General features: G+C 53.0%; 1 protein-coding gene across 3 annotated transcripts in view; it reads left to right on the top strand.

Annotated features, from left to right (window-relative positions):
- The first annotated feature begins 7,948 nt into the window (after positions 1–7,948).
- Positions 7,949–15,557, top strand: part of SLC5A10 (solute carrier family 5 member 10) — a 55,128-nt gene continuing 47,519 nt past the window's right edge. For 2 of the 3 annotated variants that reach the window (XM_027131207.1, XM_027131205.1), the window contains exon 1: positions 11,122–11,262. In XM_027131207.1, the coding sequence (XP_026987008.1) occupies positions 11,137–11,262 (126 nt within the window). In that variant the 5' untranslated portion in view covers positions 11,122–11,136. Of the gene's footprint in view, positions 8,222–9,165; positions 9,238–9,498; positions 9,604–9,933; positions 9,994–10,695; positions 10,801–11,121; positions 11,263–15,557 lie in introns of those variants that run through there. The other variant, XM_027131208.1, reaches the window with a different exon arrangement.

The following is a 15,557-nucleotide window of genomic DNA, read 5'->3' as shown; positions in this document are numbered from 1 at the left end:
ATGCAACACCAAAAAGGGAGTAGTGGAGGAATTGAGGACTAAAAAAGATACGACATATAGAAAACAAATAGCAAACTGGCAGAAGTGTTTCCTTATCAGTAATTACATTAATGACAATGAATAGAACTTTCCAATCAAAAGGCAGACATTGGCAGGATGGATTTTTAAAAAATGATCCAGGAGCTTTCCTGGTGGCGCAGTGGTTGGGAGTCCGCCTGCCAATGCAGGGGACACGGGTTCGTGCCCCGGTCCGGGAAGATCCCACATGCCGCGGAGCGGCTAGGCCCATGAGCCATGGCCACTGAGCCTGCACGTTGGAGCCTGTGCTCTGCAACGGGAGAGGCCACAACAGTGAGAGGCCCGCGTACCGCAAAAAAAAAAAAAAAAAAGATCCAACTGGGAGTTCTCTGGGGATCCAGTGGTTAGGACTCGGTGCTTTCACTGCTAGGGCCCAGGTTCGATCCCTGGTCAGGGGACTAAAATCCCACAAGCCATGCAGTGTGGCCAAACAAACAAAACTTACACAATGTTAAAAAAATTAAAAATTAAAAAAAATGATCCAACTCTATGCTGTGTGCAAAAGAATTGTCTCCAGAGACACAAATAAGGTTGAAAGTGGAAAGATGGAAAGATATTTGATACAAAGAGTAACCAAAAGAGGGACTTCCCTGGTGGTCCAGTGGTAAAGAATCCGCCTTCCAATGCAAGGGATGCAGGTTCTGTCCCTGGTCAGGGAACTAAGATCCTGCATGCCACAGGGCAACAAAGTCTGCCTGCCACAACTACTGAGCCTGTGCACCTCAACTAGGGAACCTGCGTGCTCTGGAGCCCGTGCGCCACAACTAGAGAGAAGCCCGCGCGCTGCAAAGAAGAACCTGTGCGCTGTAACGAAAGATCCCACGTGCCACAACTAGGACCCAACGCAGCCAAAAAAATAAGGAAAAATAAATATTTTAAAAAACAAGAGTAACCAAAAGAGAATTGGGGTGGCTATACAAATATCAGAAAAAGTAGACTTTAACACAAAAATTCCTGCAAGAGACAGGGAAGGACATTATATGATTATAAAAGAGTTCATTAAGACGATATAAAAATTATAAATATATATGCACCTAATGACAGAGCCCCCAATAAATGTGAAGGAAAAACTGACAGAATTGAAGGGACAATAAGCAATTCAATAATAATAGTTGGAGACTTAAGCGCCCCCTGAAGATAATGGATAGAACTAGATAAATGAACAATAGGGAAACAGAGGATTTGAACAAGAGTATAAACCAATTCGACTTAATGGACATGTACAGAACAAAAGCAAAATACACCCAACAAGAGCAAAATACACATTGTTCTCAAGTGCACATAGAACATTCTCCAGGATAGACCACATGATAAACCACAAAATAAGTTCTCAATAAATTTAAAATGATGGAAATCATACCAAGTGTCTTCTCTGACCACAATGTAATGACATAGAAATCAGTAACAAAGAAATCAGGAAAATTCACAAATGCATGGAAATTAGAAAACAGTTTTTAAAAACCAGTGGGATAAAAGAAGAAATCAGAAGGTGAATTAGAAAATACTTTGAGGGACTTCCCTGGTGGTCCAGTGATTAAGACTCTGTGCTCCCAATGCAGGGGGCCCGAGTTCCATCCCTGGTCAGGGAACTAGATCCTGCATGCCACAACTAAGAGCCCGCATGCTGCAGCTGAGACCCGGTGCAGCCAAATAAATAAATATTTTTCAAAAAGAAAATGTATGTTTTTTTCCATTCCATTGGATTCACCTTGGTTTGTAGCATGTAACATAACTAGTATGTTATATCTATGTGTATACTAATTGAAATTTTTAACAGATTTGTACTTTTAAAAAATAAATTTATATTTTCTTTTGGGCTGCGTTGGGTCTTCGTTGCTGCACACGGGCTTTTCTCTAGTTGCGGTGAGCAAGAGCTACTCTTCGTCGTGGTGCGGGCTTCTCATTGCAGTGGCTTCTCTTGTGGAGCATGGGCTCTAGGTGCGCGGGCTTCAGTAGTTGTGGCTCGTGGGCTGTAGAGCACAGGCTCAGTAGTTGTGGCACATGGGCTTAGTTGCTCCGCAGCCTGTGGGATCTTCCCGGACCAGGGAATGAACCTGTGTCCCCTGCATTGGCAGGCAGATTCTTAACCATTGTGCTGCCAGGGAAGTCCTGTACTTTTTTTTAATGAAAGTTCCTGGTTCTGCTTGACCAAATAGTGCGATCATTTTTTTTTAATATTGTAGCTGATTTCAGAGGGATATTCACTAATAAATGTATGATGTATATCAAGTATTGCCCCCCCAAAGAATATAACATCCAAAAGAATGAAATACTTGGAGTATTGCCATTTTAACAATATCAAATCTTCCAATCCATGAACATGGGGTGTGTTTCCATTTTATTTAGGTCTTTAATTCCTTTCAGCAATGTTTTGAAATTTTCATTTTGCGATAGCTCATTGTTGTTTTGATTTGCATTTCCCTAACAACTAGTGATGTTGAGCATCTTTTCATGTACCTGTTGGCCATTCATATATCATTTTTTGAAAAATGTCTATTCAGGCCTTTTGCCCATTTTTAAATCAGATCTTTAAATTTTATTTATTTATTTATTTATTTTGCTATTGAGTTGTATGAGTTCTTTCTTTCTTTCTTTATTTTTTGGATATTAACCCCTTATCAGATACAGGTTTGCAAATATTTTCTCATTCTGTAGGTTGTCTTTTCAGTTTGTTGATTTTTTCCTTTGATATGCAGAAATCTTTTAGTTTGATATAGTTCCACTTGTTTTTTTATTTTATTGCTTGTGCTTTAGGTGTCATATCCAAAAAATCATTGCCAAGACCCATGTCAAGGAGCTTTTTTTACTATTTTACTTCTAGGAGTTTTTCATAGTTTCAGGTCTTACATTTAAGTCTTTAATTCATTTCAAGTTAATTTTTGTAAGTGGTGTAAGATAGGGGTCTAGTTTCATTCTTTTACATGTGAATTTCCAATTCTCCCAGCACCATTTATTAGAGAGACTGTCTTTTCTCGTTGAGTATTCTCGGATCCCTTGTCAAATATTAGTTGACTGTACATGCTTGGGTTTGTTTCTGGGCTCTCAGTTCTGTTCCATGGGTCTATTTGTCTGTTTTTATGCCAGAACCAGACTGTTTTGATTACTACAGTTTTATAATATAGCTTAAAATCAGGAAGTGTGATGCCTCCGGCTTTGTTCTTCTTTCTCAGGATTTGGCTATTTGGGGTCTTTTGTGTTTCCATGTAAATTTTAGGATTGTTTTTTTCTACTTCTCTAAAAAACACTATTGGAATCTTGATAGGAATTGCATTGACTCTGTAGATGGCTTTTGGCAGTATTGACATTTTAACAATATTAATTCTTCCAATCTGTGAACACAAGATACCTTTCCATTTATTTGCATCTTCTTCAATTTCATCAGTGTCTTACTGTTTTTAGAGTAGAGATCTTTCATCTCCTTGGTTAAGTTTATCCCCAAGTATTTTATTGGTTTTGTTGCTATTGTAAATGGGATCATTTTCCTTATTTCCTTTTCAGGTAATTTGTTGTTAGCGTATAGTAATGCTACTGACTTTTGTATGTTAATTTTGTATTCTGCAACTTTACTGAATTTGTTGACTAGATTTAACAGGGGTTTTTTTTGTTTGTTTTTGTTTTGTTTTGTTTTGGTGGAGTCTTTAGGATTTTTTATACATATAATGTCATCTTCAGATAGAGACAGTTTTACTTCTTCCTTTCCAATTCTGAGGCCTGTTGCTTCTGTTTCTTGTCTGACTGCCCTGGCAAGGACTTCCAGTGCTGTGTTGGATACGAGTGGGGAGAGGGAACACTCTAGTCTCGTTCCTGATCATGGAGGAAAAGTTTTCGGCCTTTCACCACTGAGTACGATGTTAGCTGTGGGCTTTTCATACATGGCCTTTATTATGTTGAGGAACTTCCTTCTATACCTAATTTGTTAAGAGTTTTTATCATGAATGGATATTGAATTTTGTCAAATGCTTATTCTGCCTCTATTGAGGGATCATATGATTTTTCTTTCATTCTTTCTATTAATGTGATTTGTCACATTGATTTCCATATGTTGAACTATCCTTGCATCCCAGTATAAATCTCACCTAATCATGATGAATGATCCTTTTAATGTGCTGCTGAGTTTGGTTTGCTAGTATTTTACTGAGAGTTTTTGCATCTAAATTCATCAGGGATATTGGTTCTTTACTTGTAGTGTCCTTTTCTGGCTTTGGCATCAGGGTAATGCTAGCCTTGTCATATGACCTTGAGAGTGTTCAAGCTCCTCTTTGATGTTTTTGGGAAGATTTTGAGAAGGATTGGCATTAATTCTCTAATGTTTGGCAGAATTCACCAGTGAAGCCATCTGGTCCTGGGCTTTTCTTCATTTGGAAATTTATGATTACTGACTCAATCTCATTACCAGTAATCGGTCTGTTCAGACTTTCTATCTCTTCCTGATTCAATCTTGGTAGTTCGTATGTTTCTAAGAATTTTTCCATTTATTGTAGCTTGTTCAGTTGGTTGGCATATAGTTGTTCATAGTAGCCTCTTGTCATCCTTTGTATTCCTGTTGTATCGGTTGTAATGTCTCCTTTTTCATTTAAAATTTTGTTGATATGTGTCCTCTCTTTTTTCCTGGGTTAATCTAACTAAAGTTTTGTCAATTTTTAAATTTTTTTAAAGAACCAGCTCTTAGTTTGGTTAATCTTTTTTATTGTTTTCCTGTTCTCTATTTCATTTATTTCTACTGTAGTCTTTGTTATTCCTTTCCTTCTGCTAACTTGGGGCTCCATTTGTTTTTCTCCTAGTTCCTTGAGTCATAGTGTTAGGTTATTTGGGGGGGATCTTTCTTGCTTCTTAATTGAGGCATTTATTGCTATATAATTCCCTCTTGGAACTGCTTTTGCTGCAACCTATAAGTTTTGGTATGTTGTGTTTCCATTTTTATCCGTCTCAAGAAACTTTTTTTTTTTTTTTTTTTTGCGGTATGCGGGCCTCTCACTGTTGTGGTCTCTCCCTTTGCAGAGCACAGGCTCCGGACGCGCAGGCTCAGCGGCCATGGCTCACGGGCCCAGCCGCTCCGCAGCATGTGGGATCTTCCCGGACCGGGGCAAGAAGCTGTGTCCCCTGCATCGGCAGGCGGACTCTCAACCACTGCGCCACCAGGGAAGCCCAAGAAACTTTTTTATTTCCCCTATAATTTCTTCTTTGATCCATTGGTTGTTCAGGAGGGTGTTGCTTAATTTCCATGTATTTGTGAATTTTCCAGTTTTCTTCTTGTTATTGGTTTCTAGTTTCACACCTCTGTGGTCAGAGAAGATACTTGGTATGATTTCATTCTTCTTGAATTTGCTATGACCTCTTTTGTGGCCCAACATATAGTCTATTCTAGAAAATGTTCCATATGCACTTGAGAATATGTATTCTGCTGTCATTAGATAGAATGTTCCGCATATGTCTGTTAGGTCTATTGGTTTGTAGTGTTGTTCAAATCACCGTATCCTTATGCTTCTCTGTCTGGATGATCTATGCATTGTTAGAGTGAGGCATTAGAGTCCCCTACTGTTCTTGTATTGCTGTTTATTTGAAGAAAATCTTAATAGGTGCAGGGTCCTACCTTGGTTCAGTACATCTCTGCAGGAGGCCAAGACCTCTAAAGCCTTTTAAATTCCAGAAGCCTATTTATTTTATCCTCAAGGTAAAATGCACATAACATAAAATTCACCACTTAAACTATTTTAAAGTATACAGTCCAGTGGCCCCTAGAGAGCTTCAGGATGGGGCTGGACACCAGAAAGACCAAGGCATGATGAGAGGATTGAAACTTTCAGTCTTGAGCTAATTATTAGTGTCAGTGATCTAATCCATCATGCCTAGGTGATAACACCTCCATAAAAACCCCACACGATGAAGGGAACACACTGTCCCAGGTTGGTGAACACACTGGTGCTAGGACTCTTCTGGACTCCACTCAATGGACCTCTTCATCTGAATCCTGTAGAAATATCCTTTATAATAATCATAAGTAATCGAGTGTTTCCCTGAGTTCTGTGAGCCATCCTAGCAAATTATCAAACCTGAAGAAGGGGTATGGGAGCTCCCAATTTACAGACGCTCAGCAGAAGTACGGGAGGCCCAGGACTTACACCTGGCATCTGAAGTGGGAGCAGTTTTGCCGGACTGAGCCCTTAGCCTGTGGGGTCTGCGCTAACTCGCAGATAATGTCAGAATTGAGTTGAGTCACAGGACACCCAGTTGGTGTCCAGAGGGATGGAGAATTGGTCGGAGTGGAGAAAACCCACACACATTTGGTGTCAGAAGTGGTGTTTGTAAACAGGACATAAAGGCTTCCTTCATTTCCTCCACTGCCGCCCTCTCGCTGTCCCCATCCATCAGCTCTTCTTGGCCTCCTTTATCCAGGCCTTTTGATCAGAAGGTGGAGTGGGTGGCAGTGTTGTCTCTAAGTGGTTTATTTCCTTCCGAGACCCAGGCTGCAGAGCGGGGACCAAATACTGTTCTTTCAGCTACTGCATCTTTAGGAGACCAGTTTCATAAATCTGGACGTTATCCCGTTGTGCCCTCTGACCAGTACAAAGTGATCTTTTTCTTTTTTTTTCTTTTTTTTTTTTTTTTTTTTTAGCGGTACGCAGGCCTCTCACTGTTGTGGCCTCTCCCGTTGCGGAGCACAGGCTCCGGACGCGCAGGCTCAGCGGCCATGGCTCACGGGCCCAGCCGCTCCGCGGCATGTGGGATCCTCCCAGACCGGGGCACAAACCCGTGTCCCCTGCATCGGCAGGCGGACTCTCAACCATTGTGCCACCAGGGAAGCCCCAAAGTGATCTTTTGATTCACGATACATTTCTAGCAATGGCTTGGGAAGTAAAACCACCTGAGAAGCTAGTTTGTTGAAGGTGAGGGTAGTTGGGGAGGGGCGGTCTGAGCCTGCCTGACTTTACGGTAAGCAGTGACTTACTTTTTCTTCCCCGTCTAGTCCCGCATGTGAGGGGATTAATCTTTAAACCCTCTGCCTCGGTTACCGAGTAACAGGCACAGTTGGTTTTGCAGGCCAGTGTGTTCCCAGTGGCAGCCGTTCACTCATTAACACTTCTGGAGGGGTTGCGTGTCCTGGTTAAACTCCAAATGTCACACACGGAGACCCACCCGGCTGTACACACTGATTTAATTAGTGAGCAATCTGAGCAGGAAGGACCCAGTGGAACCAGAGACATCATTGCCACCAACAGGGAGCATCTGGGGTCAGATGTGGAGCTGAAGCCCAGCTCTGGCCCTCAAGTGGTCGTGCAGGGACAGGTGGCCAGCCTCCTGCCTTCGTCCCTTGACTGTGACCCGTACCACCTACTCTGAGCGCAAAAGGGGACAGTGTGCAGAAGAGCTAAGCAGGGTGGCTCTCAGCCCCTGGCAGACGCTTGCTGGATACTAGGACCCAGTATCTGTGGTCCTGGGAGACCCTGGGGACCCAAGGGGATGGTCAGGATGGGACGGTTTGGCCTGATCACTGGTCTAGAAAAGGGAGCAGGAAATTTGGTGACAGGCCTTTATTGTCCAGCGAAGGGTGTTCTAGGACCAGGACTGCCGTGGCTGGAAGTGAACCATGTGACGCAAGTCTCTATCCCAGGACCCTCTCGGTCCACTCATGGCCTGCTGGGTGCAGAAGGATGTGGCTGCCATCATGGTAGTGTCCCCAGAAGTGGGGCATCTGTCCCCAACCCTCCGTGCTTCTTATCCGAATTACATACAGGTTCAGCCACCCATTCAGTAACGACCCCTTTCTGGGACGATGCTGGTTGCCTCTGGATCCACTAGGCTCCCTTTACTTTTCCCGAGCCTCCCCCGAGCGCTCACCACTCCCTCGATCCCCACTGGGGGTGGAGGAGATGTAGCTGCACTTTGAAGCAGCTTCCCTGCACGCGGCCACACCGTGGGCAGGAGGTGGCACCGTCGGCTCGGTTTAATCATCAATTTATTTCCTGCCGGGAAGCCCTTTCTGCCCTGGCCTGGCCTCAGTCCCTCCCGCTCGAGCTGGCCCTGCTGCAGGATGGCTGCGGACAACTCTACCAGCGGCCCCCACGCCCCCGGGCCGCAGCTGAGCGTGGTCGACATCACCATCATAACCGTGTATTTTGCCCTGAACGTGGCCGTGGGCATATGGGTGAGAGGACGGTGGTGGTACCAGCTGGGGTGGGCAGTGGGGTGCGGGAACCGGCTGGCACGTCCCTAGGCGTTGCATCCTCTCCCTGGAGGCCTGGTGCCCGCGGGGTCCTCCTCCCAGCCCCGGGGGAGATTTGTCGGAGCCTTGACCGAGCCCCTTTCCCTCTCTGGCAGCAGCTTCTCAGTCTCTAAAGTGAGGAATAGGAAGTCTCTCTAAGGGCAGGCCGAGTGCGAGGCTTGGGGCCTTCTATGCGGCTGACACGCTGGGGGCCCGGGCACAGCACGCCATCTTCCTGGCCTCGCCTCCGATGTCAGATGGACTCACTGGGCGAACATCGCCCTGAACGATAGAATCACAGGGGTTCTCGGCTGCACCAAACCAGCTGGGCCAGAATCCAGAGGCGGGGAGGGGCGCGCAGGACCTGGGGGTCTCTGTTTTGACAACTCCGTGTCCACCAGCCTAGCCTAGTTCATAAGCCAGTTTCTCCCGCCTTTGATAGGAGAGAAGCGATTTTGGTCATCACAGGCAGCAGCGGGGCCCCTTCTATGCAGGCACTGTGCACATCACCCTAACTCTCCCACAGCCCCGGGCCAAAGGCCAGCCCCGTTTACAGGTGAACCCCGGGGCTTCAGGGGACAGGGACTTGCGCAGTGAACCCCAGGACCCTGCACGGAGGGGAGGGCCTCCTCCTGTCTACTCCTAACGCCATCAGCTGATGAGCACTGGGGCTGTTTCCACCCTTTGGCGTTGTGAATAACACCGCTGTGAACATTCGAGTACAGGTTTTGCTCGAGCACCTGTTTCCAGTTCTCTGTATCCTGGGAGTGGATTTGCTGGGGCCCGGGATAATCTGTGTGTCTAAGTCTTTGGGGAGCCAGCGGACTGTTTCCGCAGCAGCGGCACGAGCCACGCGAGGGCTCCAGTTTCCACTTCTGTCCTTGCAGTCCTCGTGCCGGGCCAGCAGGAACACAGTGAGCGGCTACTTCCTGGCGGGCCGGGACATGACGTGGGGGCCGGTGAGTACACCCTGTCTCCTCCCGCCCCTCCTTCCAGTGGGGCCGCATCTGATCTCTAGGTCAGCCCTCATCTGCATCCCTGCGGTCACTGTGTGTCCTCCTCACCCAACGTCACCCCCCAGGCCAGCCCAAGCAGGCAGTGATGGGGCAGGCTGAGACTGACAGGGGGTCCCCAAGCTGGGGTGCTGGAAAACGTGGCAAGGGTGGGGCTCGGAGTCGGGGTGGGCCTCTTGCTAGATCCTTTTCCTCTCTCTCCTCCAGATGGGAGCCTCCCTCTTTGCCAGCAGCGAGGGCTCGGGCCTCTTCATCGGACTGGCGGGTTCGGGTGCAGCTGGAGGCCTGGCGGTGGCAGGCTTCGAGTGGCATGTGAGCTCCTGGAAGGCGGGCCCAGGCTGTGTGGGGCCGTGGGAGGAAGCACAGCAACCTTGAGAGATGCTGGATGGGGCTGCATCAGAGCCTACCCCTCTGTGGCCAGAGGGGCAGCTCCCAGCAACCGGCGTGGCCAGCGTCCAGGCAGGCGGCGCTCCTGGGGAAGCCGGGTCTTCAGAATGCTGAAGAGCCGCGGGAAGCCGTGAGCCTTTGCCTGGCTGTCTGTTTATAGGGCTGCGGGGGCGGGGCCGCCCCAGGTTCTCCTGGCAACTCAGGCCTCCAGACCCCTGGTGTCTGCTGTCCTTACTCTGCCTCTGTCCCCCTCAGGCCACGTACGTGCTGCTGGCCCTGGCGTGGGTGTTCGTGCCCATCTACATCTCTTCGGAGGTGAGTCTGCTCCTGGGGCCTCAGGACAGCCCCGCCTGCGTCCGGGCCTTGGTTGGAGTGGGTGGTGGTGATGGGCAGGACCCCTGGCTTCACTCACAAGGTGAGTGAACCCACAACTCTCAGTTCTGGGTTTGTTGTTAGTCCAACTAACATTCCCATCAGCCCACGAAGACAGGTCCCCTTGGACCTCAGCCCATGGGCCTCGTCTGTTGGTTTCTGCTGTACCTGCGTGTTGCATCTGGGGGATGATGCATCTACCCCAGCACACAGGCTGCACACCTGGGCTGTGCACTGGGCTACACACCTGGGTGAGACACCTGGGCTGCACACCTGGGTGGCACACCCAGGGGACACTGTCCTTGACTCCACCACTCCTTCAGCCCCAGCTGGGCTGTCACTAAGTCCAGGGGATCCCCTTTCCTGGTTGTCTCAGTCGGGCACAGCCGGCTTCCCCAACCAGCCGAAGCTCACTGGATTTGTCACCACGGCCTCCAAACTCATCCCTGTGCCCCCAGGTACAGTCCCCCGAATCCATTCCTCCTGTCTCAGCCTGCCACACCCAGGCCTGAGCCTCTCAGGATGTGATCAGAGCGCTTAGCCTGGAATTCCAGGCCTGGCGTTGGGAGTGTGAGAAGCTCCCGGTCCTGAACGTGGGCTGTGGTCTCGCAGCACGCTTAACCCCTGCCCCCGTGCCCCCGCCAGATTGTCACCATGCCTGAATACATCCAGAAGCGCTATGGAGGCCAACGGATACGCATGTACCTGTCTGTCCTGTCGCTGCTGCTGTCTGTCTTCACCAAGATATCGGTGAGCTGCCCCACCCCCAGCTTCTGGCTGGAACACCCCTGCTCTGGGGTCCTCGAAGGGACCTGACATCCCTTGATCTGTCTCTGCCTTGTCTAACAGCTGGGGAAACTGAGGCCTAGAGAGGCACACTGACTTGCCTAGGGTCACACAGCTGGCCCAGCACCCTGGGGCTGGGCTCAGCAGCCGGCGAATTTGGGGTCAGAACGCAGGCCCCGTGACTCCTGCTTTGCCCAGGTTCTGGATGCGGGGTGTCAGGGGTTACGGTTAAGGGCCGGCACCGGGTGAGCCGGGACCGCCCACTAGGGGGCGCCCAGAGCCCGAGGTCTCTGGCCCGTGATGCCGTTTGGTTGTCAGTCCTCCGCTAGGCTGACCCCGCGGCGCCCCCTTTCCCTTGGGGGCCTGGCCTGGCCCCGCTGGAGGGCCGGCGTGGGGCGCGTCCTGTCCACACCCTGCGTTTCACAGGTAGGGAGACGGAGGCCGGGAGGGCGGGGAGCTGGTCCCCGGCGCGCGAGAACTCCGCGGCAGCACCGGGCCTCGGGTTCTCCCTCCCGAGTCCTCGGTGCCTGCCGGTCCCCTGAGGCCGTGCAGCCGCTCCAGCTCCGGCCCCTGCAAGGGCTCAGAGGTGGTCGGCGGGTCCTGGGCGGCCTGCTTCCGGCCGAGCGAGCCCGCCCAGCCCCGAGCCTGCGTCCTCCCGCGTGAGGCCTGGCGCTTCTGAGGGCGTGGCCGGGGCTTCCTCCTCCGCGGCCCCTGCAGCCCCGGGAGCCTCGGCCGGCCGGGCCTTCACCGGAGCTGCACGTCTGCACGTCTCCTTCTGGGTGGGTTTCGGGGTGTTTAGAGAGCAGGCTTCTTCCCTGGACAGATCCTAAGAGTTCTCCCCTGGGGCTTCCCTCTACCGACCAGGACGGCGCCGCTGCTCTCCAGGCCCAGTTCCCACGCGGGCTCCTCCCCTCCCCCTCCCACCCCCCCAACCCCGTGCCGGCCGCCTCCCTGGCAGCAGGGCCTCAGTACAGGGGGACGCAGGTGTGTCACGGTGGGCTGGGGGGGGCAGTGCGGACCCAGAAGAGGGGTTGGCGGTGCCTGCTGGGGTTGCGTTGGTTGGGGTCTAGTGGAGAAGGGGGTACGCACGGCATGGGGGGTGCAAACGCCAAGGAGAGAGGTGCACGGCGTAGGGCGCGTCTGGGGTGGCCCCGTCCGGAGGCCCAGACTGCAGAGGTCAGGCGCCTCGGGAGCAGAGGAGGAGCTGGGAGGGAGGTGACCGGGAGCGGTGGCAGCTGAGGCAGACCTGAGGGCCGCAGCTGGCTCTTGGGTGGCAGTTCCCGCCCTGGCCCAGGGGGCTCCGTCAGAGATGAGTGAGGAGTGCCCAAGGGGCCCTGGAGGCTTTGAGCAGAGGTGACACGGTCAGGTCTGTGTTAGTGCCACGGGCACCCCCAGAGGATGGACTGGAGGGGACAGAGGCGAGAGGCGGGGGCGGGGGGCAGTCTGGTGAGGCCAACCCCTGGTCGAAGGGGTTTCGTCTCCGCCCACCCCCCTGTTCGTCCTACTGGTGGCTCTGAGGCAGAGCTCACACGTCACACTCGTAGCTTGGGCAGGACGTCCAGAATGTCGGGGTTGGGGGGCAAAGTGGGGGATCCTTCGAGGTCCCCTTGTGTGCAGCCCTGTTTACAGACAAGACGATTGAGGCCTAGGGAGTGGCCACCACTTGCTGAATCGGGCAGGGACAACCGTTAGAGCCCAGTGGGCCCGAGCGCTGCCGTGTGGCGCTGAAGGAGCCAGGCGTGGTACTTCAGACTCCACTTTGTGATGGGATGACTCAGTTTGCCCACCTATAAAATGGGGAGCCTCAAGGCTGGGGCTGCCTGGATGAAGCGGACAGGGAAGCAGGAGGAATGCGGATTGCCGGGCTGGGTCTGGGAGGGACTGGGGCCCCCCAGCTAATGTTTTGGGCTGAAGCTGTTTGCAGTGTGTGTGCCCAGCCGGCCCCCAGAGGCCCTGACCTCACTGGGTGGAGCCCCAAGAACGCCCAGGACCCTCACCAGCTGCAGCCTGTCCAGAGACCACAGGGCCCGCCTGCCGCCAGCCCCCATGTGGGGACAGTGGTCTGCAGAGAGAGCAAGCCATGGGTGGCAGGGGGCCTCACACGGGCTTGGGGGGAACCGAGCTCCATCACCGTGTGCTCTGGGAAATAGAGAAACCCGGCCTGACACCCCAGGCCACTCAGGGTAAAGGCCAACCGTGGCCAGCAAGACCCTCACCTCTCCTGCTTCTCCCAACGCAGACATCACTCCAGCTACACCGAGCACACCCGAGGCATGACCCTGCCACAGGGCCTTTGCACCTGCTGTGTCCTCTGGCTGGCACCTCTTCTCCTGGATATCCATGTGGCTCACGCCCCTGCCTCTCAGGTCTTTCACAGCTCACCCTCTCAGCGAGGCCCTCGGCTGCCCCGCAGGTGCAGACCTGCGCCCCCTGTCTTCCACACACGTGCTACCTTCTTACGCCGAATGATTTCATTAGAATGGCCACAGTCTGCCTCCCCCATTTTTTCTCTGTTCATTGGTGTATCCCCAGTGGTACTAGGTGCCCGGCACACCTCATGGGACTGAATGGAATCATCTATGTCAGGCTCGGCTGGGTTTTCCGTGAGGGGCCAGATAGAAAGTATGCTCAGTTTTGCATGCCACTTACACACCACTGAAGTTTGCTGTTGGCGTTTGAAAGACACACCAGTGCGCCTGATGGGATCAAGCCTGTGGGCTGTAGTGTACCAGCCCCTGCTCTATGCAAACGTGCCTTTTTATTGAGCACCTACTGTGTGCCAGGCCCTGGGTGGGCACCCACGATGAACCCATTTCTCGTTCTCCAGGACTTTTCCTTCCAGGCAGATGAGATAAGTCAGCAGAGCAGTGCATCCACACTGAGTGGTACAAGGGTGATCAGTGCAGCAAATGCAGGGCTGAAATCTGGACGGAAGAGAAGGAGCAAGCGACAGGTTTGCTTTGCAGACAGTGGTCCAGCTGCTGAGGGAAGCCGATGGGGCTGGGGAGAGGGTGCGTGCAGGGCCTCTGGGCCGGGAGGTGGGTTTCATTCTGCGCGAGTGGAGATGCAGAGACCTCGGCGCTCCCTCTGAACAAGCCGAGTGCAGGAGGGACCAGCGAGGGGATTCCAAAGGGATGGGGCCCAGGGTGGGGAAAGTGGAGGCGGGCAGGAGTACTTTGGGAATCAACAGCCATGGCCGGTGGGTTGGGTGCAGGGAGTGTGGCAAAGGTGAGACGTGTCCAGAACACTGAAGGGACAGTGATGGCCTCTGTGGAGATGGGCGAGGTTGGGGGTTGGGGACACAGGCTGATTTGGGGTAAACTCGTGGTAAGTGTCAGTGCAGGGACCTGCCCAGCTTCTCTGCTATCCACAAAGGGAGGGGGCAGTAGGGTCTCATGCAGGAAGGTGGCCAGGACAGGGCCCAGCCAGGGGGCACGTGCCTGTGGGGCACTCGGGGTGCTGAGAAGCTGTGACGAGCCAGCGGAGCAGCCCTAGCCTGCAGGTCAGCTCAGCCCAGCTCCCTCCCATGTCCGGGGCTCATGGCCCCTGCAAGCCCGTGGGATGGTGCAGGAAGGGGAGGTCAACCCTCTCAGGGGCCCCGAGGGTCAGCCCTAAAGCCCGCAGCCCTGCTCACAACCGTGCAGCTTTGGGCCAGTTGCTTCGTGCCTCTGCGCCCGTGCCCCGCTCTATGGAGTGGAGCGGCTCCCTCAGGGGTCCCGCCTGCGCCTCCGCGGCCTGCCCTGCGCAGGGCCTGCAGAGGCCAGCAGGGCCAGTGGGGGCCGAGCACAAGTGCCTGTGTTTCTCCACATCTGCACCCACACTTTACCCAGAGGCTCAGGAGGTAAGGCGACGTGCTCACCAGGGACACAGACCCAGGTCCGAGCGGGGCTCTTAGCTTCTAGCAGGCTGCAGCTCAGCTGGGGCCCCAGGAGAGGGAGCTCCGTCGGCAGAAGGAGAGGTCAGATCCGGCCGGGGGTCGTCTGAGGCTCCTCGCGGGGTCTCCTTTAGAGCCAGCAGGCAACCGCACGTTTGCTGGCCTCCAGCGGCAGCTGCGTAGGGTCCCCAGGGGGTCGGCGGCTAAAGTCCCACCTCCACACCTGTGCCTGTGCTGTTCCCGCTGCCCACGCATCACTCTTCAGATCTGCTGCCCTGGAAGGAAGTCCCTGAGCAGTAGAGCAGTCGGGGAGCAGGGCGTCGGGGCGGGCTGAGTCCTGAGCGATGAGATGCAGAGATGGGAGGTCCCAAGGCAGAGGGACTTGGGCGGGCCAAGGCCTGGAGGCAGCAAAGTGCCTGGCGTGGAATGTCGGCGTGACCAGACTTACCTGGGCTTAAAGGGATGCGTGGCCAGAGCCTGGAGGCTGGGCGCACAGGCCAGGGCTGTCCTCTGAGGCAGATGGGGTCCAGGGAGTGGTCTAGAGCAGTGGCTGGAGGACAGCTAGGTGGGAGGAGGGGCTGCTACTTTCTAGAGCCCCCCTGCTCCGTCGCCGGTCCCCTCCATCTCTGATACCTGCCAGGTGGGAGGAGGGGCTGCTACTTTCTAGAGCCCCCCTGCTCCGTCGCCGGTCCCCTCCTCTCTGATACCTGCCAGAGCCTCGCCTTGGGGAGGTCGCTTGCCCTCCATGGGCCTCCGTTTGTCCCTGGTCTGACGGGGCAGGGGGCTTGGAAAGTCCTTCCTGCTCTGATATCCAGCAGCTCTGGGCTTCTTAGCTTGGGCTGGAGGT

The sequence above is a fragment of the Aethalodelphis obliquidens genome, unplaced genomic scaffold (assembly GCF_003676395.1).
Source record: "Aethalodelphis obliquidens isolate GAN/ISIS:26980383/991018 unplaced genomic scaffold, ASM367639v1 scaffold38, whole genome shotgun sequence".
NCBI classification, from domain to species: Eukaryota; Metazoa; Chordata; class Mammalia; order Artiodactyla; family Delphinidae; genus Aethalodelphis; species Aethalodelphis obliquidens.
The sequence above is the reverse complement of the archived record's forward strand: the minus strand, read 5'-3'. Positions and strand labels throughout refer to the sequence as shown.